Source organism: Limanda limanda, chromosome 1 (genome assembly GCF_963576545.1).
Source record: "Limanda limanda chromosome 1, fLimLim1.1, whole genome shotgun sequence".
Taxonomy (NCBI): domain Eukaryota; kingdom Metazoa; phylum Chordata; class Actinopteri; order Pleuronectiformes; family Pleuronectidae; genus Limanda; species Limanda limanda.
In genome coordinates this window covers 18,306,677-18,331,253 of record NC_083636.1, presented here as the reverse complement: position 1 = coordinate 18,331,253, position 24,577 = coordinate 18,306,677, and the positions used below count along the sequence as shown (strand labels likewise).

The 24,577-nt window shown below is 45.6% G+C and overlaps 1 protein-coding gene across 1 annotated transcript; it reads left to right on the top strand.

Annotated features, from left to right (window-relative positions):
• The first annotated feature begins 881 nt into the window (after positions 1-881).
• Positions 882-22,094, top strand: lhfpl3 (LHFPL tetraspan subfamily member 3). The gene is made up of 3 exons (XM_061079936.1): positions 882-1,323; positions 20,495-20,725; positions 22,072-22,094. Exons 1-3 carry the CDS (start codon positions 882-884, stop codon positions 22,092-22,094), a joined length of 696 nt encoding a protein of 231 aa, XP_060935919.1.
• Positions 22,095-24,577: the final 2,483 nt, after the last annotated feature.

Genomic DNA, 24,577 nt, shown 5'->3' with positions numbered 1-24,577 from the left:
GTTCGATTTGAGTCAAATATTTTAAAAACGAGAAGAGGCCTATATTATATATTATAAATTATACATTTACACGACAAGTAAATAAAAGCTTTTATAAAATAAACTTTATCATCCAAAATTTACAAAACAAGACTGGCAATAAGGAAACAGCAATAAACAAGTCTTTCCACAATGAGATAACATTAAGGTTTAATAGAATAAAACAAATTGTGTATTAAACAAAGGATTTTAAAAATGCTTATGATGCAATTGGAGAGAAACAATATTAAATAAATTGAGTAAAAACAAAGTATGTTATTACCATTATTATTATTATCATTTTAATGTAAAGTGCATATTTATGTGCAGAAGGATTTTAATTATCAGAGGAACCATTATACCCAGAGACTTGGTTCCACCTTGTGTGTTTAAGCTTCGTGTGGTTACCGTAAAAACACGTCACACAGGATTAAGGGCTGTGGGCTGGCTCTGGAATATCTGAGGCTTTCCTCCAGATCCAATTCAGAAGGAGCTCGGCTGCGGTGGTTGCTCCGTCGCCTTCGAGCTCAGACGAGCCTTTGCAGCGAGATCACACTGATCTGACGGAATCATAATAATAATACTACTAATAACAGCATCTGGCTCTGCATCATCCAGGTACATGCATCTGGTTGGTGCATGAGCAAGAGCAGCCAGGGGGATTCACGCTCCTCTGTGGATGGGTGAAGCTCGTCTCTCCAGGAGCTTCTGCAGAGATGATGGATGTGATGGACCAGTGATGCTGCGGCTGCAGCTGTGACTCAGTCGGGAGGAGAATCCAGCGACCCGGAGAAGTTGTGCTCCCCGGATCCAGCGACTGTTCTCCGGATCAGAGCCCCCTCTTCTCCCCCTCAGACCGGAGGATGGTCCCCGGGGCCCCCGGCACCATCACCACCACCACCATGCTCCCCGCGTCCGAGGCTGCCAAGATCTACCAGACCAACTACGTGCGCAACTCCCGCGCCATCGGCGTCCTGTGGGCCATCTTCACCATCCTCTTCGCCATCGTCAACGTGGTGTGCTTCATCCAGCCCTACTGGATCGGGGACGGCGTGGACACCCCGCAGGCGGGCTACTTCGGGCTGTTCCACTACTGCATCGGCAACGGGCTGTCCCGAGAGCTGACGTGCCAGGGCAGCTTCACCGAGTTCAGCTCCATCCCCTCCGGAGCCTTTAAGGCCGCCTCCTTCTTCATCGCCATGTCCATGGTGCTGGTGCTCACCTGCATCGCCTGCTTCTTGCTCTTCTTCTTCTGCAGCACCGGCAGCGTGTACAAGATCTGCGGCTGGATGCAGCTGTCTGCAGGTAGGACCCTCTGCCCACAGGTGGAGGTCTCACTTCAGGGGCTGGTCGGTGCATGTAGCTCCATGTGTCCAACATAACATGCAGGGTGCTCTCTCATATCCAACCCTAGTGAGGTTTACTATGAAAACAGCTGATCTGAGACACAATACACAGGTTTACTTCTTCTACCCTCAAGATCCAATTGTTCTCCAGCCTATTTGGCTCATAGTCTCAGATTTTCACTTACAAAACATTTTGTAGGTGGAGTGGCTACAGCCTTATCAGGGAGAGTGAGATCTTGAATTGAAGCAGGACAAATACCATGTGTGTATAAGTTGTCATGAGGAAAATCATGAAAAAAGGTCTGGACTTTAACCGTCTGCTGATCTGAGTCTAAATGCTTATTTTAACTTCTCTACTACCTTTAAGATCCACATTTTTTATCTCAAGTTTGCGGCTTCATTATGCGAGATTTTCTCCCTTGAATCCCCAGATGAGACAATTTGTCTGGTTTGAAGAGCCCTTATAAAACATTGTGTAACATAGAGTGGTGCAGGTGGAGTGGCTGCAGCCTCGGGGGAAGTGAGACCTTGAATTGAAGGAGTAAAATGTGTGGAACTTAAGTTTTCATGTCAAAACTGGACTTTGAGTTGTCTTCCATACACTTAGATTATTACAGATGGGGATTATTATCAGTGTTTATCAATAAACATCCTATTCCAGAGTATATACAGGAAACAGGTCGTCAGTGGTGTGTGTGGTTTACATTGTGTTTGCCCTCTACTTAATGTCATATGAGGAAAAAATGAATGCACTTTCTTTTCTCTTAATATTAACTAAAACTAACATCATTTTAGTCAAATTTCCAAGATCGTCTCTGAAGCAGACAGACAATCTGCCTCTATGTCCTCGTCCAAAACTACATTTATCAAATGACTGTTGCAGCTCAGCTTTGCCTTCAAACCAGTTGTATTCAGTGAGTGTGTGAGAGAGAATGACAGTAAATATCAGCATTAACATTTTCCTCCCAGTATTTTAATTTTCAGTGGATTGGAACGTACCAAGCAGCAGGAACAGGGACGTATCAGGCTTTAAGAAATACTGGAAATCCACGCAATTTAAAAAAAATATATATGCATATTGGACATATTTGTTTGTTTGGTTCCTACGGATCCTAAGAGATTTTAAATACTATATAACACATAAACACATGACTGTAGATGCATCCACACACTTCCTCCTCTTCTCTGTGGAGGTAATCAAAGCAGCAGAATTTTCTAATCCACCTAATTGGTAGAATCTTTGCGCCTACGTTACCCACAATATTTACAGATTTGAATGAATGAAAGCTCAGGGAGATGAATTGTGATGAATAGCTTGTCCAAGTGAACAACAGACGTGATCAACCTCCGTCTTTCACACGACCTTGACTCAATAGTTACTGCTGTTGGCTACTAACGTTTGTTTTTTAACAAGAAAACAAACGGATTCTCTGTTTACAGACGGCACTGAGCAAATATTTTAATGAAGAATCTGTAGTTTAATTAGAAAACGTGAGATTTAATATGATAGGAATCAAGCGTCCTCACCAACATCATATTCACGCAGACGCCTTCAGAGACAAAAGGCAGTTTCATCCTGTGGCCCTAAAGTTCACTGACGACATGATGCAACAACTGTTGATTAGATATTTAGTGTTCGTCATTTATTATTTTATAAAGATGAACGGCATGACTGCTTAGAAAAAATGAAGCTAAAGCATCTCGATTGCCTGACTCTGCACGGCTCCACGATGCGTAAGATGGCAGCGTTCATATTCAGAATATTTTGGATATTGCAAACAAGTGCCGTCTCTAAAGTAACCAGAGTTTCTCAAACCCCCACATTGGCGAGGGCAGATTATTTCTGAAAAGAAACAAAGAAGCGATTCTTAATGAGCAGCCGCACGTTGTGTCTTTGCCGCTTCTTTTTTTGTGTGTGTCACAGATCACAGCTGCGTCTTATTCCTCCGAGTCACATGTTGCGTTTGTTCAGTTTTCCCAGCATGCCGAGGGAGAAGATGTGAGACTTTACAACAACAGTCAGGAGAAAGAAATTCAGGGGACAGATTTTCAATGACTGTCGCAGCCGATACGCTCGTCCTCTCTGGTGGGTTTTTGTGAATGTGATTAGCAGGAGAGGAAAAAAGCATTTACTCAATACTATGAGTAACTTTATGCTACTTTACACACATTTAGTCCGATGTCTCATATCAGAGACATTGGACTTTTTCACATTATACGAATCTTACTCTAGTCAAATTAATTGCAGCTATTTATGGAGAAATGGTTTTTCTGATCAGATTTTAGCTCCAGAAGCTAATCATGTGGAGAAAGTAATATTCTCACCAAGTTTAGTGAAAAGACGTCACAAACACTGTTGAGTTATTTTGTACACACACACACACACACACAAGTCTGTTCCATTAATTGTTGACAGCCCAACCAAAACCTTATTCCTAACGTTGAACTCTCACCTTAACCTAACCACAGGTCGCATCTTAACTGGAACCTCAACCAGGACCGAGCCTTGGTCCCATGACAAGCTCAGTGTTGAGCCCTGAATTCTGGGACTTTAACCCCAGTAAAATTGGGACCTATCTTTTCTGACCTCAGCATCTCTTTCTCCCTCGTCCCCTCCTGTGTCTCCTGATGCATTGAAATCTCGGTGGAATCAGCCATTTAGAGGTTTTCTCTGCAGCCTCAATAGCCTGATATCGAGGCTCTTTCTCCCTCTAAGCTTCACGAAATCCCTTTGTGATTGTAAAAAAATCCTCCTCTTTAGATGTGATTTGAGGAGGTACGGAGCTGCTGTGATGTGCAATCAAAGGCAACACATATAACTCAGAGGCTTCGGCGTCAACCCCGGGTTGTCCTGAATGTTTGATGAGCACCCGCTTTCCGGTGGAGACGGGGTTTTAGGAAAGTGGCGGAGAATGATGTGAATCGTTGTAATGATGGAAGTGTGTCTTTGTCTCTTTGTAAATCACAGTCTGGTTTGATCGTTCGTTTTATAGTTCGCACAAATCTTCTGCGTAAAATTGGGCAACGGATGGCAGGTGTGAACCCGACAGAGCCGGCTTCTTTATTTCTAAGAGCCCTTATCGCCAAGAGTTCGAGAATCTCGTCGTCTTTCCAAGTTGACGTCTTTGTCAGCGTCTGCTTCGTGTTAGGCTCCTCTTCTTCACCCTGAGATATTTTTGTTCTTTTCACTGTTGTTCCCACTCAGTCGCTCTGACGTTTTTTCACATGGGCTCACTCAGTCAATCTGTGGAGTTTTGACCAGGGGGCCTGACAGGAAAATGTCAACCAATTCTGCAGCAATGGACTCAGACATTTGCGTTCTCACGTACAGCCCCTGCAGAGGATTTCAGGAGATCACCCAGAGTTCAGCGCAGGTCTGAAAACAGCTCTGGCCTCGGGTTGGGAACGGCAGCAAAGGTCAAAGGGGTCAAAGATCACAGTGCGTGAGACAATGAGGTGGCACTTTTTTTACAAAGTGAATTTCATCCCCTTCCACCTCTAATTTGTTTTGCTTCCTCCGTCTCACCTCATCATTTCTTTGTTTTTCTGACGAAAGAATAACAAAAATCTGCAACCGAATGAATTTTCTACGACCTTATAACTTATAAGGTCATTAATACCTTATCATTTATTTATGAAGTGCCGGCAACTTATTCATTTGCCATTAATTAATCCATTAGATGCAATTTGAACAAGCCTGACTAGAGAGGGTCACTGACGATGAGGAGAGGAGGAGGTGAACGTGGTCAGTGAGAAGCAGCCGGCGAGCGGCTCGGACACGAGGCCGCACGTCGCTGTTCGGTAACCTGCACGGCCTCCACATCTCTGATTGCCATCTGGGTCTCACACACAGACACAGACACACACACACACACACACACACACACACACACACACACACACACACACACACACACACACACACACACACACACACACACACACAGGGTCATGCCGACTGGCCATGGCACGAGCAGCTGCCCATTCTGCGGGCCTGTAAATCTATAGACGTCCACAGAATCAGACGGGGGTGACCGAAAGTGCTCTGGAAGCGCTTCCAGCACCCGGCCCATTTCCTGGTCTTCTGACCGGCAGCAGTAAGTGGCTCCGGTCGTGGCGCTCTCTGCCTACTAAGTACTCCTGAGCTGGCATTCAGAGCCAACAATAAAAGGTCCATTTGGTAGCTGGAGGTTTATCGATCAAAATGTTGCTTTTCAGAATAACAAGCAGCGTCTCTCTAACGGGGGACAGCTGCCTCTTCACGTCCCTTCCCACCGCTCGTGGCGTGATTCAGTGATGTGTTATTGTTTGGAGCCCAGAGAGTGACAGGGCGAGGACACAAGAGCCGCTTGCCGAACGCTTGATGCATGATAACGCCGTTTGATAGAGCCCGACTGACTGATATCATTGTACTGATGCTCGGCTCGTTGTGCTGCTGGTTCAATTTCACACCTCCTCAGAAAGTTGTCAAGTGGAATCGGGGGACGTGCTGTTCATCGCCGCCACGCTGTGTCTTCAGAGGAGAGGTGGAGATACAGCAAGACGCCATCACGCTGCATCTGCTGCGAGAAGGACGATAAGGAAAGGAGACGTGTGAAGGCTGAAACGTGCATTTTGAAATACTGCTCGTGTTATTTCTCTCCATTATCTTATGAACTGAACTGAGCCTCTAAGAGATAAAGAAACACAGCTACAGGATCGATGCTGATGATAAGTTTTAAGTTTCTAGTTTACATATCATACAAACCAAATAACATCCAAAGTCAATGAAAAGGACTGAAATATAAATATATACGATAATAATTTTAAATGTTACATCTTAAAAGCACAAAAATGCTTTTCATTGTGTGATATAGTTTTCACACTGGCACCGAGTGGATTCTGGTCATTTATAGTGTAACGTATAAAGAGACATGTGAAATGTTGAGAAAACAAGATCTGGATTTAAAGCCGGGAGCTAATGACATCAGCCGGGTCCTGATCCTCTCACACGTATAACGAAGGGCCGGAAGAGTCTGAAAGGCTTTACAGTGATGTAACATGAGACTAAGACCCAGACACACACTCACACACAAACACACACACACACACACACACACACACACACACACACACACACACACACACACACACACACACAGGTGATGTGTCCACCTTGGGGTGTTTAGTCGAACCCTCTTCTCTGTCCTCTCTTTGTTCAGCTGGTCCCCCCCCCCCCCCCGCCCGCCCTACAAAGTAAAACATTTCGTCTTTTTTTACGCCCGGGGAGGTCACAGCGGTTGGACGGTGATTTTAAACTGAGACAGAGGCATAAATAAAAAAAGGAGACGGAGCCGCAGGGTGAATCAGCCAAATTAGAAAGCAGCCGAGTCAGCAGGACATCGGGGAGGAGAGGGATCTCCACCGCTGTCTAAATCCGAGGATTAAGAAAGTGGATCCTCCTTCAGCTGATGAGGATTTTAAAGCGACAGCACCCGACATTTGTCAGTTTCAAAACACGCTTAACAATAGTCAGCATATGATAGAGACAAGTCTAATTTTAAGAACAGGAGAGGGTTAAATACAAATTGGGCTTTTGGTGAGTGAAGAATGAAGCTCTTGAGCCTTTGTGTTGCCCTCATCAGATTGTTTTAAAGATTTTAAAGTCAGAAATCAGCAGCTCCTGGGAATCTGGCATCATTTGATCAGTTTAATGTGTCCAACAATTTTATCATATTATATGTCATTCATGCTTTTGCTTACTCCACACATATACTGTATCTGTAGTCTGTGGAATGTGGAAAGATAGATAAATGGATGAAGGCTGGACGTCTTATGGTCCATAAAAAGGATAAAAACTGTGAAGACCCTTATCAGTGGAGGTTTGGACCATATCACATGATATTAGATAATTAATTCAGTTCAAGCAAAAACCTCACTCACATCGTCGAGGTCACATCATGTTTTGAGGCATTAAGGTGATGATGAGTTTGCTTATTTAAAAAAGAAAATTGGCCGGGGCGTGACAGACAGATGAGGCTGAGCCTGCAGGGGGTGGCGGCGGCGGTGTGTCTGATTGGGGAATGGCGAGGTGTTTAGATCCTTAAGTGTGACTGACAGCTGTGATTGCAGAGTCGTTAGGACGCGGAACGAGCTCAGAGATTGAGATTATGTGTGAGACGAGAGGAAGATCTGTGGACGTGGACAAAGTCCCGCTTCTTCCCTGGGACTGTGATTAAACTGATTATACTGCAGGAAGTGGACGGCGCGTCGCTCTTACAAATAAACCAAGAGGTGTTGATGTGGGTAATATATGCACTGATGTAATATAACAGCTCGAGGCCTCTTTGATTGACTGAAACGGAGAATCACTCTATTTCCTTTGTCGGGGCGGTTGTCCTAATGTTTGTTGGTCTATACTTGCAAAGATATTTTGGGATTATTATAGTTATTTGTTATAAATATTACATTTCAGATCATAAAGATCGCATTGACAGAGAGAGACAGAGAGGGATGGATTCACTTCCTTCACATTTCCTTCAACCTTAAGTGAAGATTGTAGAATAAATATTGGCACTAGAGCGGCACATATCTCCCTCAAGGGCCGACAGTCCCCTCATGAAACCACATTTAAATTCACTAGATCCACATTTTTATGTGGATCTGCAACTTATTGCTCATGAATATCTAAACATGCATGATTCTTTTCATCAACATCCAGGATATTTCCTCTGAGAAATCAAGAAAAATGTTGAAAAACGCCCAATTTCTTAAATCCGCCTCCTGATCCAGATCCACACTGCAATTAAATGGGTTCTTCACTGACCCATATCTTATCCTTCCACCAGGTTTGTGTAAATCCCTCCGGGGCTGAAAACCTGAGAGACCTCACTGACTCCATTGCATCATCATTATATCAAACTTAAAAGGAAGTGGGTTTTTGTTCACGTTGCTACACGGTAGCCGCAGGAAGCTCTCCAGCATCGCAGTTATTAAAAAACTGTCAGACCTCCGACTAATTCCCTTACATGAGGCGGCCTCCAGCCTTGATTTCTGCTGTGTCTGCCGGAAGGAACCTTTATGCATGTTTCATGAGCTATGCCTGCTTCTCCCATGTTCTGCTGAGGGGAGGACGGACGCCTGGTGCGGCTTCGAGAAGTCCGCTGGCATTTTCCAGAGCTGTGTCGGCCTCTAAATTGGTGAGGATGACGAGGGCGGTTGATGGGATCGTGTCCGGTTTGTGGGAGCCAGTAGCAGAGCTGACGGGGAGATAACGAGGTGCTTCCTGGAGTCCCTGCAGAATGAGGATGTGCTGAAGCTACAGGGCTTAATAACGCTCCTAATCAGCCGCTAGTTATCGAGCAGCAGAGGAGCTCACAGCTGGAGACTGAGGAGGAAATGAGAGCTGAATGGCACGAGGAGAGCAGAGGAGCAGTGATTGGCAGCTCTGAGTTTGGCATCCTACGGTGTGGCTGTTAAACAGTGTGGAGCAACAGTGTCGCTGTGCATGAAAAGACCTGAGCGTGCATGTGCAGGGCTGGAGTTGTCACATATACACACACACACACACACACACATATGCAGCTGTGGATGTTGTTATTTTGCACCCTGCAAAAGAAAATGTTCCCAGTCTGTTGTTGTTGTATTATCCATCTTTAACATGTATCCCTAAGAGAGCGTCACTAAATTGCTCCCCCGCTTCCTGCAGCACGACGGCTCAGTGACAAATCCCCCCGGCAGGAGAAGGTGATCATCCTGAGGAGTAAGCTCGTCACAGAGGAGAATAAATCACTTTGTTTTTCCCTCTGGCTTTTGAAAGTCGTGGGAAACACTAGCAAACATATATATCTCCTCCGAGTCGTGGATATCGGTCTGTTCTTCCTTTCAAAGATTATCACGATGATGGATTTCAGTGTCTTGGCTCCTAATCTGATCCTCAAACCCCAAACTCTTTGTTAACTGTCAGGTTGCTGACCTCATCACTCATAAACCAACGAACACCATTTGACATTTTGCTTTAAAGTGTAAAGCTTCTAATCTTAACTTGTCATTTGCAAACTTTTAAAACTCAGAGGCACCTTTCAGCACTTTTTTAAGCGAAAACACATTCAGGTTTTGAATTATTTATAAACCTGTCACATCAGATCCTTTTCTCGGCTCTTTGTCATCATGTGAATGCTGTTAAGAGGAGGCCGAGTGTTAAATGCTCCATTTCTGGAATAATTAGATAGATACAAACAGGAAGTGAATCTTAAAACACGCCCCAATGAGGACGTTGTGTTTTTATATCCATCCATCAATCACAGCTGGAATCGGTTTCCTGACACGCAGCAGTGAGCAATGGCACTGGTTCTGTTTCCCAGATCTGGAATTTGTTTTGTGATATCTGTGCCACTTTAGGTTCACATCCATTTTGTCTGGGCCAGAAGTGCCTGGAGTAGCAATCAGAGCTGCAGGAGAGTTCTGACAGGAGAGTTCTCACATAGATGTCTCACACCTTGAGGTAAACATGTTTTCATGCTGGGTGAAAAGGGAAGAGCTTATATAGAGGCTGGCAAGAAGCCGGGGTTAAGGGAGTAAACATGTTTTTCAGGCTGTGGCAAGATTCTCCATTTAGAGGAAACATAATAAAATATATATCAGAACTCCAGGTTGGAGGACGCAGTGTTAAGGGTTAAGTCAAAGAGAATAAGGATTAATTTATTTATTCTAGAATGAAACAGCAAGATCATTTGACTGGATTTATAACGTGATCCTGTGATTACTATGACTGACTCTTCCTGTTCAGACTTCGAGGAATCCACCAGGTCTCCTCTGTCGGTGGAGACTTCCTTCGTTGTCCAGCTCAGCGCTGAAGTCTTCCACGCTTCATTAGGGTTTGATTATCCCGTCTCCCCAGGAGTAATGTAATTAGTGTATCCAGGATGGAGGAGGAGGGGCGGAGGAGAACGGCTGGGTGCAGCTCTTCCAGGCCCCCCCCCCCTCTGAGAGCTTACGGACCGACATGCCACACAGAGTCAATCCTGAGCTGGTCACCACCTTCTCACCGTCGCCCATCACCTCATAACCTCCTCACCGCCCAGGACTGGCCACGGCTGCGAAAGTTTCCAGTCCCAGTCAGGGGCTTAAACCCAAGCTGAGCTCTGAGGGGCGCCCCGTCGTGATGGGATGTGACAGCCTGAGCACGAGGAAGGAGACCCTGGGTCAACAGGACGACACATGGACTTCCTCTTGATCCCTCGGGGCCGTTCAGCCTGAGCTCCCAGTCCAGATACTCTGGACGTCGCGGTCCGTTCGGACGACCTGGCAGATTCAAGGCAGCTGTTGTTGTCATTGCGGCGGCTGCTGCTTGGGTTGCGCCTAGAAATAAATTTAACAAATCCCAACATGAGCACTTGTTTGAGATGAAGTGGAGCAAAGGCGTCGGAGCCGTGTTTCTGTTGTGCTGCTGATCTACGATTAGGGATGGGTATCATTTGGTTTTTATCCGATACCGGTTCCTAACCGATACTTTTAAAACGATACCGGTGCCTAAACGGTGCCTGAACCGATACTTTTTTCAAAAAAGTGCACAAAACGATGCTTGACTAAGAAAGGCTTTTTTTATTGCCAAATATATTAACTGTTTAAAGTAGATTATAAATATAAATAAATACAAAACCCTTTTTAACTCAAAACTATGAATAACATACGAACTGTTAACAAAAGTTTACACTATACTTAAATAAATAAAAATAAATACAAAACACACACACTCTGACTCTGCCTTCGGTGCCTGAGCCAGGCACCTTCAGCCAAGACTGAGAGTCGCTTTTCCATCACTCAGAGACCCCCGTGTCTCCGCGGCTGGGGCTGTCGCAGGCAGGCTTCGGCCCGCCTTCGTCCCCCTAACATGCGGTCACTTTTATGAAACATTTCTCGGCGTGGTCTTCGTTCCTCCCGGTCCCGGAGCCCGGTCCCGGTTCCCGGTCGCGGCGCACCGCCACGGAGGAAATGCGCCCGGCGGGGGCCAGCCAGCGCCGGGGAGAGGTCTCACGAGGAGATCCTCCCCCCCCACACCTGCACGGGAGCCCTGACGCACGCGGGGTGCGGGCAGCGCGGGGACAAGAGTCTGTCCACCGGCAGCCGCAGGGCCCGGCGGGAGCCGCCGCTTCCCGTGAAGGAAGGAGCGGAAGGGTGAGGAGGCGGGACGAGCGGAGACCTCAGTCTTCCATTGGCTCAGGCACCGAAATGAGGCACCGAAATCTCCGTTGCGTTTCGGTCCGGGTAGGTACCGGTTGTATTGGAACCGGTTCTCGGTACCCAACCCTATCTACGATTGCATAAAAGTCAATATTTTGCAGCATATTTGGGAATCGCACACAGTTACAGAACGACCTGCAGCAGAAACAAAAAACTAACAACTCCCCCCCCCCCCTCTCTTCCTCCTCCTCAATCTGTTTGTGTTTTTCTCGTTCCAAAGCTCTCTCCCTCTCTCTCCCTCTTCTCCGTCTTCTCTCTCTCGCTCTCTCTCCGTCTTCTCTCTCTCTTCGCGGCTTCATAATCACGAAATGAAGTTGAGTTTCACTTAATTAGGACCTGAGGGCGATGAGCGAGAGAGTTGGTTCACACAATTAGTCTCGACCCTGAGGGCGGTGGGAAGGTGCCGCGTTTTACCAAACTGTAAAAACATGGGGATGTGGTGTATTAACCAGAAGATTTTTATCTTTACATGAGTGTCATTACTGTACAGACAACACAGAGCAGGTCAACACAATATGAGTATTTAGAGTTTTAATACCTGGTTTATAATGAGCTCGAGTTTATTCTCTTTACTCGCTGATTCAACTTGTGCATTAGTCATCACACTAAGGGATTATAAGACCAGAAGCCCCTACCGGAAGTTAACTTTCCTCTGTGTCTTATTAAGGAGGAAAGTGTAAAGTCTCCTCCTCCTCCTTGACACAGAAGTCGTAATTTTCTCTCAAGCGTCTGTTTGATCCATTGGACTCTGCAGACGTCATCATGTCCTCTACTCCGACTGATGTCAACATGTCTCCCACTCTGCTTCGAGTCCAGAGGAGGGACGGGCCTTGGAGGGGTTTCCTATCGGGGGGGGTTATCTTCTTGATCACTGGGCCGGGATGGAGGAGACAGACACCTGATTTATCCTCCTCTTCCTCCTGAGTGAAGGACATGGTGACTCTCTGCGTGTTTCAACGTGAATGTGCATTTTGATTGATGTTCACCCGGTGAGTGCCTCCGCGGGAGGAGACCTTCTTCATTCACTCCAGTGTCACGTTTCCATCCCAAAACTTTAAATTTCCAGTTGAACAGATGGATAAAACAGCACTTTATGTGGATTTACCCTGTTTTCTTTCGTCTTACTCTTCAATCTCTACAAACTACATCTCTCTTTGCTGTCTCTATCGTCCCAAAGTCCAATTCATATCCTTCAAATCCCTTCCTCTGGTCGTCTCTGCCATTCCAAAGTGACACCACCTCTCCTCCCCGACGAAACAAAACAAAACTCTGATCCATTAGGATGGACTTCCCCGCAAAGAGCTTTTTCTCAGCAGGGGCGTTTCGTCCCCTCCTCCCTCTTCAATCAATACGCTCATCTCGGATGAGGGAGATGTTTGATGGCTGCAGCCTTTTAGCAATCATACAGACACGACATCCAGAATGCATCACTCCACCGGAACGTCTGTGGCCTCTGCAGGACGATTTAAGTGCTTCCTCGGAGTCGACTGGAACGTGACAGCGGATACCAAGAGTCGTAAAAGTCCACCTGATGTTTTCCTGTTGAAATTACCTCAATCGCTGAAAGGGGGTCGACACAACTCATTCAGTCCATTCAAGTTTGCAAAGCCACGAGGCGTCTGCTCCTGCTGCTTCTCTCTCTCTCCGAGGAAAACCACTAATTAAACTGAACATCCTTCCACGATTATAACGGTGGCACTGAGCTGCAGATGAGCTGGTGCCGCCATGCTGTGTGGAAAACACGACTTACAATGTTAACATTGGAAAACATGTTGGCGAGGGGATTGAATCAAAGAAAGCGAGTGGAAGCTGGGGACATAAGTCGAATACAAATGAGGTTGGAGCTCGAGCACGACATCAAAAGGCTGCGGGGGGGAGTTAGGAAGGGAGAGCTGTGGGAGTGTTTGTGTCCCAGAGGACTTAGTTATGATTACGCCAGGGACGACGGCGGAGGAACAACACTGCTCACTGCACTCAGAGGCTCCTATAGGCCGCAAGGGAAGTGTTTTGTGTGTGTGTGTGTGTTAACAGTTGCCGCTACTATGCAGTGTTTGTTTACACCATTTTTTGCAGGTCACGGATCAGAGCATGCAGAATGAGTGTGTGTGTCTGTGGAGATGGAGAGCGGGGGACGTGTGTTGTTTCTGTGATGTTCGCAGCCACCTCAGTCAATGCTCTTCCTCCCTTCGTGCTTGTCGGTTGCCATGGAAACCACCCTCCTTGCCACTGCTGCTGCCGCTGCTGCTGGCGGCATCACTTCCCCTCCATCCCATCACTTCCGTCTCAGAGAGATAGTCAGGAGCTGCCGACGGAGCAGCTGGACTTTGGGAATTGATGCACCCCCCCTGTTGCAGATCAAGGTGTCTCCATGGCAACGTGGATGGATTCGATTCGGCCGATCTGTTAAAGCAGAACTCTTTCTTCAGGTCACAGAGGCGGGTCGGGGGAGCAGAGCTCCATGTTGAGTGACCGGAGGAGGAGTCTTTTTCTCCCATCAGTTCACGAGGGATAAAAACTTTAAGAAGCTTAACGAACATTTTCCCTCGTTTATGTGTAAAAACCAACTCAGCGAAAAGGGAGGTATTATCACACTCACATCACATTTATGGAAACTCCAGCTTAATGTCCATTTACTCACTTAGGGGCCTCATTAGCTCCTGGTATAGTCCTGCAGTTTTTAAGGTTCAGCATGATTTGTCAAACTCAAACTTGAATCTTTAACTGTGTCTGTATGATAGACACTACAAACTTTACAGTGAGCTAGAGGCCTTGTTTTCAGACTCTTTTGCAAGTCAAGTTTTGAGTTTCCACAAACGGAGGAGTAGGTCCGTGGTGTGGAATTAAATCAAGCAGGCAAACAAGCAAAAGGAAGAAACCAGCTAAACTAAATGACAATAAACAAACTGAAAGGAGAGAGTGGATCACGGGCTGCGTCCTTCATACCTCTTTGAAAAGCGATTTGCCTCCGAGGCGCAATGAAGCCTAGGATAGGTTGGATTGTGAAGGATCCACCTGTTGGAACCCTCGATCTTTTAAATCTTGTGGTCGCATCAGCTGACTTTCATCCCTCCATTGTCCCCGCTCATCGCAGAGCTCCCCTCTCATCGTCAGGCATTAGTTCTCTGTATTGCAGAAAGGGAGACAGAGACGGGGCGGGGAGGGGGCTTTAAAGACAAGAAACGAAAGTGGAGGACATATATTCTCTTCCATCACCGCAGATCAGAGACACATTGGGAGTTAGCGAGACGGCTCGGAGCAATCCCCCTCGGCCCGACTTCAAAGCACGCCGGGTTTTGGAGACAAAAATAAGGACGGCCGTTAAAGATTCAGAGGAGCTGCCAAAGTGGTCTACTACTTCAAAAACGCCTGTCACCACATCTGAGGCGGCGAGGAAAGGAGAGAGCGCTCAGATAAGGCCACGACTGATCACACATGTAACGTGGACTCAATACAAACACTGGGTCTAGTGTCAGAAATAAAAAGTGACCATCTGGGTTTTTTCCTCATCCTCAAGCCGAGAAAACAAATCTTGTGCATGTTGTTTTATTACTTGCCTCTCACATGCCCGCCACCGGGCCATGACATGTAACTTTACTTAAAGTGACTATACAAGACTTTTAATATGTTTTCACCCAGTCTGGGATATAGCATGCACTTGGTCTAAGGTAGACTGCGAAGGCTGTACTGCAATGAGACCGTCTGGTCTAAGGAGATCGGACACAGACGGTTTAAAGTTCACGTAAGTTGAAATCCACGTTGAGGCCCAAAAAGGATCCACCAGTTTGTTTCTTCAGAGCAGTTTGAAGCGGGACAGTCTATTTTTCGCGCTGTGATGCACTCGGTCTTTAAATGCAGCCTCTGAAGGACGGGGCCGCTGAGTTGAGAGCGTATGATGCTGATGTGTGAGGTCATGCTGCTCACATGCGCATGGCTCTCACATATTGATCAGGAGGGATGAAAGAGGAAGAGGAGAGAGACAATAATACGGTTTTGTGTCACATTCACACCACGGCGTGGAGGCGCCGGTGCCGCCCTGACACGCTGCAAAAAACCCACACATCAGCTGGAGCAGCGACAGCAGGCAGCCCCGTCTCCATGGCGATGCAGCATCTTCCTCATCCTCAAGTGCTGTTCGGGGAAGCAACCCCTTACTTCTCGAACATGTTCCGTGCTCCTAAGAAATAAGAGGAACGTTTGATTAAAGCTCCTTTGGAAACTCGGAAACTCAAACAAGACGGGAAACACGATCTGGGGGCCGCGGTGTTCGGATGCGTCTCCTGTGTACCGGCAGGCAGCAGCAGGGCCTCGTGCATCTGAAGCAGGAAAACAACACCTCCGCCCAGGAGGATTATCATAATAACTTTTATGCAGATTATCACTAAAATAGGAAAAAGCTTTGATTCGGCTCTGATGTCTAGCTGAGAGGTTTTAAACAAGGGGGCCACAGGAGGTATCTTAAAATAATCCTCATTTGCTTACACGCTGGTGAGCATCACATTCGTGCAGCCTTTGTTCTCGTGTCATCAGATGCTCCGAGGCGTCGTCGTTACATTAGTCTGCATTATTCAAGTGTTTCTTGGAAGGAGCAGCGTCGTCAGCTCAACTCTGATCAGAGACGTTCGGCTGTGAAGGCAGATTTTTGGCCCAAATGACATTTACCAAATCTCTATTAACAACCGTCTGCCCATAAATGCAGGTGCTGCAATAGCTGAAATGATGAAGCACTAATCATATAATAACTCTCAGACTTGTGTCCGGCCTGTTCTCAGATCAGACCCGAGCGGCTGCACCTCCCCGAGCTCAGACATGATTAGATTGTGAAAAATCTGATCCTCAATCAGTTTTATTGCTGCCTCTTTGCCAGGGACCGTCTCCAAAGTACCTTGCGTGGACTAAAAATGTTGATTTTCCGTAGAGTGAAAGAGTTAAATAAGGACTTGAGTGAAGTGAGACTGCGGTTTGTCTCTGAAGTGTGTGTGTTGTCCGTATGTGTTGTCCTTGTGTGTGTGTGTTACTGCCTTTGAATATTTAAAGACAGAAATTGCCATTCCCTTCATGTCTCAAATGAGCAGCATTGGGATTCCACTCTTGTAAAAGCCGGCCCTGCCTAGTTTACTCCAGAGTTCACTCTCCTCTCTGCTCGACCTCGTTGTCCCACAACTGAAAAAGACAGAGGAAAGAAACACACACACACACTCACACACACATATTAATATCTGACTTTTCTCAGTGCTTGTGATAATCTCCTCCTCGATCCTCGTTGTTTTCCCGTAACAACATCCTGACAAACCGAAAACAACCCACTGTCACTTATGTTATTTTAAGCCTGAGCTGCACACATCTCCCACTCTACTCATGGTTTTTTCTCTCCCCTTCATCCTCTGTTTGTCTTCCCCTTCTCCCTCCTCATCCTCCACAGTGACTGGTTGTTACAAGAGGGCGGTCACTTGTTCTTTTGTTTCGGCCTGTGAGCTGCGTGAATACAAGGGCAGTTTTCAGCACCACAGTGAGTGGACAGCTCCCAGATTTCCATGAAACCAACATTCCAAGACGTTTTTCACATTTTCACTGATTTCTCAGGGAAGCATTTAGGATCTTTATTTCTTTCTTTTTTTATATATCCAAAATGTTTACAGGACTAATGTCCGAGTGGGTGACAAATATAGGGGGAAATAAAAAAAAAAAAAGGCAATGTGGATACAGACAAATGTTCAACATGCACGAGGTCCATCTGGACAGACACACACAAACACGCGCACACGCACACGCACACGCACACACACATACACACACACACACACACACAAGTAACACTGGCTCTATATTACAGGTTTATATTCTCCATGCAGTTTTCTCAGCTCTCAGCAACATGTGACTCAATGAAACATAAAGAGAGGAAGTGCAGCGAGTTGCAGCATCAATCAGACGCACCAGTGGCAGAGACACAGCCTGTGAATGAGTGGACTGAATTCACGAGGAGTTAATGAGAACGGTGTGCAGCAGGATATGTGATATACTCCTTTATCACACACACACACACACACACACACACACACACACACAAAAGTCAGTGGGATGTAGAGAGGGAGGAGGTATTTTCTCCTCGTACCTTCTTACATCTGCCAGTTTCTGCCCCAATTAACTCCCATTAATATAACTTGCCATGCTTCACCTTGATGCTGATGCACAGTGCACACAGAATGAGCTCACACACACACACACACACACACACACACACACACACACACACACACACACACACACACACACACACACACACACACACACACACACACACACACACACACACACACACACACACACACACACACACACACACACACACACACACACACACACACACACACACACTTGGACATATACTCACCACATCAATAATCTTTGTGAAGCGCACAAAGTAGACAGCTACAGCTGGGCTGTGAAGTGCAACATAATGACTGTGTGTGTGTGTGTGTGTGTGTGTGTGTGAGTGTGTACTATGTGGAGATTGGACTGAAATGTAGATGATGACACCTCCTGCTCTGATTGTCCCTATGGTCACAACCAGCAGCTGTCAGCTGGGAAGCCATCAAGGAGAGAGAACGTACGTGTGTGTGTATGTGTGTGTGTCAGCGTGTGTGTGTGTGTAATCAAGAACTTTCACCAGCGCCAAGAGGATGCTTGGAAAAACTTTTCAATGGCAAAGTTATTCAGAGCAACCTCTCATGTGGTGAGATCATTTCCCTTTGAGCATCAATAAATAATCAGATTGTGAAATGACACATAGGATGGTGAGCTGCACATTACACCATCATGTCTCCTTAATCACTTCCCTCAGCACAGCACGCACACACACACACGCACACACAAGGCTTCAGCTCAGTCATCCCCCTCTTTTCTCTGTGGTGGAGAGTGAATCTCAGCTCATCAGCAGCTTCCTCTAGTGTTAGAGCACCACCAGCTCCACCAGCACCACCAGCTCCACCAGCACCACCAGCACCACCAGCTCCACCAGCTCCACCAGCACCACCAGCACCACCAGCACCACCAGCACCACCAGCACCACCAGCACCCCCCTGAATGAGGCAGTTTTAAAAATGTCTAAACAGTCGGCTGACATCATCTGAACCTGGATCACTCAGCCGATACAAACGGAGCTTTCAGGCTTCACTCATCTGGAAACTGACCAGGAGCCTACATGATTCCTCATTTGCGGGTTTTTATAATATCTTTCATTATTTATGAGGGGGGTTGTGGGCCGACCGCTCTGCAGCCGAGCCGAGGGGATGTTGAGATGAGGGGAATTTATTTATCAGGCGATGAAGAGGCTGATCCCGTCAGCTTACCCCCGTTGTCGCTCCACGTTACACTGCAGCTGCCTTTTGTTCAATTCTTGTCCTTTTTTTGTCCCTGCACAACATTTCTGTGCGATTCAAAAAAAATGTAAACATTCTAGCAGAAGATAAAAGATCGACCTCAGCCTACTTTAGAGGCCGTTTTGGGGATAAATACTAGTTGTGGTTTGAGCCTTTTTTTCCACTTTGCAGGTAGCAACACACAAAAAGTGACATGTCGGCTGAAGCTAAAAGATTCAATTCAGTGCAAAACGAGGACAAAAGCAGGGTTTTGTCAGGAATCATTGAGGTATTGAAGATGCAGCTTAAAGGAAGATAATGAGATCAGTCAGTGAGGGAGCACTGCACATGTGGCTTCAGTTCAACACACTCAGGCATCAAACCTGCCACGAGTGGAACCTCAGAGAAAAGGGAGATCTCCAGGTTGTACAAAAACACAAACCAGCGTCTCCTGGATTTCGAGGTTTGAGGTTCAGCTCGTTCTATTAATATTGCAGCTGAAAAGCCGACAGGAGCGAAGCATCTTGTTTACACAGACAAGAAATCCTCTAATTTGAGGACACTAGGAAAATCAATGCTTTGGCTCAAACGTCACTCCAATTTAAGCTGCTTCTATTTGAAAATGGCTTGTCTAATAAACACTATTCCTTCTATTTCTACATTTGTTACAGACTACATGTTTTGTGTGTAAACATTTAAACAGTCAGCTGCTTTTTTTTCTTTGCTCTGAGGAAATTCATCTCCAAACTCAGGCAGACAGTTGGAAAGTCAATATACTCAATGCCTCCTTGGAAATGTAGGCCCAGGATATGGATTAGAGTGTGTTTACAACAAGACTGGTGATCATTACAGGAGCTAGTTGCTGCTGTTGCTCGTACAATTTGTGAGAAGCATTTAACTTGTGAAGCAAACAAAGGAGGGAGGGCTGAGACCAGGGCCGGGTCTAGGCAGGGGCAAGAGGGGGCCTGGCCCCCTCAAATAAATGTTGTGCCCCCTCAAACTAAATCCCAATTTATAATAATAATAATATAATAAAGCACAATGCCCCCTCAAGATTTGTGGCTGCCCCCTCATACATGCCTGTCTAGACCCGGCCCTGAATGAGACTCTGACTCATCCAGTCACACATGTCAGTCACAGGCTGGGGGTAAAGGTCTCCGCCTCACTACTGCACCAATTTAGACAAACAGGGGAGAAGGGAAGGGAGGAGGGAGGAGAGGGGAGGAAAAGAGAGGAGAGGGGAAGAGAGATTAGAGGAGAGAAGAAGGGATGAGAAGGTAGGAAGAAGGAGGGAGAAGAGGGGGGAGATAGGAGGAATGAGGAGAGGGGAGGAAAAGAGGAGAGAGGAGCAGAAGGAAGGACAGAGGAGTAGAAGGGATGCGAGGGAAGGAGAAGAAGAGAGGGGATGAAAAAAGGAGGACCAGGCTAGGAGGATATTGCCATGACACATGGAAACTAATTCCTGCTTCCACCTCTCCATCCTGACACTTCTCCTCCTTTGTTTTTGAACCCAACACCAACAAAACACTTGTCCTCCTCTCCTCCCTGATCCAGGTACTAGTCTGATCCTGGGCTGCATGATCTACCCGGACGGCTGGGACAGCGACGAGGTCAAGAGGATGTGCGGCGAGCAGACGGACAAGTACACGCTGGGTGCCTGCTCGGTGCGCTGGGCCTACATCCTCGCCATCATGGGCATCATGGACGCCCTCATCCTCTCCTTCCTGGCCTTCGTTCTGGGAAACCGCCAGGACAGTCTGATGTCTGAGGAGCTGCTGGGAGAAAGTAAGCTGACCCACACAGTCATTCATGTTAGATAGGAACCATGGAAACTTTAACACGAGAACAAACAATGACAGTTTAGACAAAAGTGATTGGAGAAGTGACAGAAAATCAAAGCTGCGGAGCCTTCAACTTAAAACTGGTCCGGACAAGATTATGCTATTCTACTCTGGACAACTTTTGTAATTTCATTTTTAATTATTTCATCTTTTGGCTCAACTGGTCTTTCCATTAAAGTTCTGTACGACACAATACACATCAATACGGCATGTAAAATACCTCCCCAAGCCAAGGAGGTTCTGTTGGTGGTTTGTCTGTTTGTACGTGGGTGGGTAAGCTGGTTTTTGGTGGGTGGATTAGCTGGTTGGATGTTTGGTTTGTTGGAAGTCAGAAGTTAAGGTGGATCTGGACAAAGATCCAGGAATTTCTACCCCCGTCTTTGACATAGATTGACGCAGCCTTTCTTTTGCATTTTAACCAATATCCCAGGAAATGATTTATGGATCTTAATGTCTCTCTGGAACCGATGTGGTTTCATCCGCCTCTGTACGGTAAAGGGCTAGAAACCTGTCACCAGCACCGATGTGCAGCTGAGATAACGTGATGTGGCTTTAGCTACAAGGTTTGATTGAATCTGAGACGACTGCTGGAATCTAAAAAACGTCCCATTTTCTTTGCATAATCTTCACATGGACAAAGTTCTTCATTTGCATACATTGGAATGTTACCCAGCACCTGCTTCCCATGAGATGACAAACACACTCAGACCCAAAGAAACTGATTTAAAGAGTGGAGAGGCAGGAGGGACGGGAGAATACAGATGAAGGAGGAAGGAGATAAAAAGCAATCAGAGAGAGAGAGAGAGAGGAAGATGAGTGACTGGGAGGAAGAATGCACCGATATCAAGGGTTAATTGAAGCCTGGGGATGCTGGACAGAGTCATGAATTACTAATGGCTGTTTACACAGCTTGCTGCCAGCCTGTCGAAATTAATCACAGCCGCCCTATCACCCAGGACACAGTCGGCTGTTAGCTCGTAGAAGCAAAGTTGCTGGGAGGAAGGAGCCATTATCAACCAAGAGATACCGGAGGGGGAGGAGAAGAGAGAGGGGAGAGGAGAGAGAGAGATAATGAGGCGAGGAAGAGGAGAGAGAGGAAGAGGCAGATACATGAAATGTGAAACATGGGATTCATCGAACAAAGTTTCAAAAGGAAGTTTTTTCTTACCTTGTCACTTAAAAGAGGGAAAGTGACACTTGATCAAGTTTTTAAAAAATGTAATGCGACACTGCCACCTGCTGGTTCAAAGTGTCCTCTTACTTCTGACCTGGCCTCTCTTTTTCCCACAGAGAGCGGAAACAACGCCATCTAGCGGTCGCATTGAGTAAAGCAGTCACACACGCACACACAGGTAAGCATGTTATTCAAGTAAGAAATAACCAACATTGATTCTCATCTATTATTCGATGCTCTTTGTTTTCAAAAGTTTAAGTTTGTATATTATGTTTATGTTGGAGATGAATTCTCCCACCTACTCTTTAATTTCTAGAGGAAATTTCAAATTAAAAGCATAGAAAGTAGATACATTTCATCCTGAAAATCGTGCAGATTCTCTCTTCTCATTGTCTCATCTTTTTCCCCTGCAGGTCTTGCTGCAGAGATGTAATGTTACTTCAGGATCCAGCTGCCGTCTCCTGGTGCAGCTTGTGGCTGAGACACAGATCTGATGTGTGGACGGATTAAAGAAGACGAGGAGGAGGAGGTCTGGAGGAGCTTGTCTTCCCTGAATCTCCGTCTGTAAAATAACCTTCTCAGTCGTCTGAAACTGTTTTTATCTGCAGGATGAACTCTCTCTAAGACTTTCTCTGGCCTCCATGTGGACGGGAGGCTCAGTCCACAGGTTCCGCTTAAGGACAAAACAAAGACTTAATGTGGTAAATCTGCTCGGGGGATACTTGACGTGGCATCTCAAATTGAATCAAATCAAAAAAAGAAATTCTCCAGACTTCGAGCGATACACACAAGGACTTAGGGGACTTGAGGTGAAAGCTGTCGGAATGTCTCTCTCGTCAAAGTCAACAAACTCCAGGAGAGAAAACCAGGAGTTCAGCTCCGGTTCGACCTCTCGTCATCGGAGAGGAGGAGACATCTCAACGCTGAGTTACAGAAAGAACAGTGATGTTTTGTTATGATTAAATGTTTGATGTGATAGAAACACGAGGTAGTAATTAGAGGTTTTGCTGGTGACAACTTTGCAAGAAAATTAAAAAAAAAGAATAAAAAATAGAAGTGCACTAATTAGGAGAAAACATCTATTATATGGAGACTATAATCTATGTGTAGATGTGTTAATGACGTCCCTGTACTTTGTCTTGACTTTTAAAAATGGTCCATTGCTGCATCTTGTAACTTGACAGTGTTGTGGCATAGGGAAGAGGGCCTGAGAAATGCTAAATCATCAAGAAGTGGGGCTTTATCCTTTTTTATATGTTATTTTCACAACTAAAAAACCACTGACGTTTACATTGAAGCTGTTAATGGATGATGGAACCACAAAAACCGATTTAGAGCAAATATCTGCTTCGCTGAAGTCATCACGGACCGACAGCTACTTAGGTTCTGTGAAATGACAAAAAATATAATGAAATGAGAGTAAAATGAAATGAAATCCATATTTGAACATCTCAAAAGCTTGTGGCTATTGAGCAACCAAACCTGTGTCCAAAAAAAATGTTTATAGGCAAATACCAACTGTCAAATGGCAAACTGTCATTTTAATATTTAACCAAATGAGTCAAACTGTTATTTATTGAGCTTCATTGATTTGAATGAGCTAGACAGACGTCACGTGTTGCCCCATGTTTGTTAATATATCAGATTTTATGGCCTTGTTAACGTACAACATGGAAATCTATCGTCTTTTAATATATTAAATAAAAGCATTAATTTAATTTCCCTCAAAAGAGCCTTAAAATGTATTAGTCTTAAATTGAATGTATACTTTTTTTCTACACCCGGCTGTGGGCGTTAGCTTTACTTATAAAAGGTTTGTCTGGAAAATCTAGAAATCTTTTAATCCTTTTCCATTCTCATCATTTCCTTATCAATTGTCTGCTGTTTACCAGCTCCATCTCGAGTTCAATTAATAATTAATGACATTATGAATCATTGATTCACTTTGCTGAGAAGTATTGACAAAATATTATGTAAAGGTCAATAAATACATGACGTTTGTTTCATTTCTTTGAGTCATGTTAGGAGTTAAATTGCATTTTGTGAAATGCTGTATTTTGAAATACATGTTTACAATTGAAATAAAACATTTCATAGTGAGTAATAGTCACTTGATTATTTCAGACACTTCTTTTTCAGACAGTCTGAGGCAGATTAAATTCTTACTGGGAATTCTGAAGGTCAAAACCTTGTGATTAAAATCAGGCTTAAATAAAGTTAATGATAAAATCTGAGGCATGTTTTATCTCTTATCTCACATTGAAGCTGTGACATCTCAGAAGATTGGTGAGCAGCCTGCAGATGGAGTAACTTCTGCCAAGCGAGAGAGAGAATCACATGACGAGAGTTGGACCTGATGCTCGTCCTTGTAATGAGAGGCAGTGAAGGGCGGGAGCTTCATCACAGTAACGACAGAGGTGGACTCACCAGCGCCAGCTCAGATGGAGATATTAGCTCTGACATGCTCGCAGGGTTCTGGATCACAGGCCATCTGCTCACATGAATCGTGGGCCCGGCAGGAGGCGGTGCACCTCCACCAGGAGAAATGACAGTTCTGACTCCTTGCGATGAGATTGTGTTTCATCAGGTAGTTTGTTCTGATTGGACTAGAAGCTTAAAGCT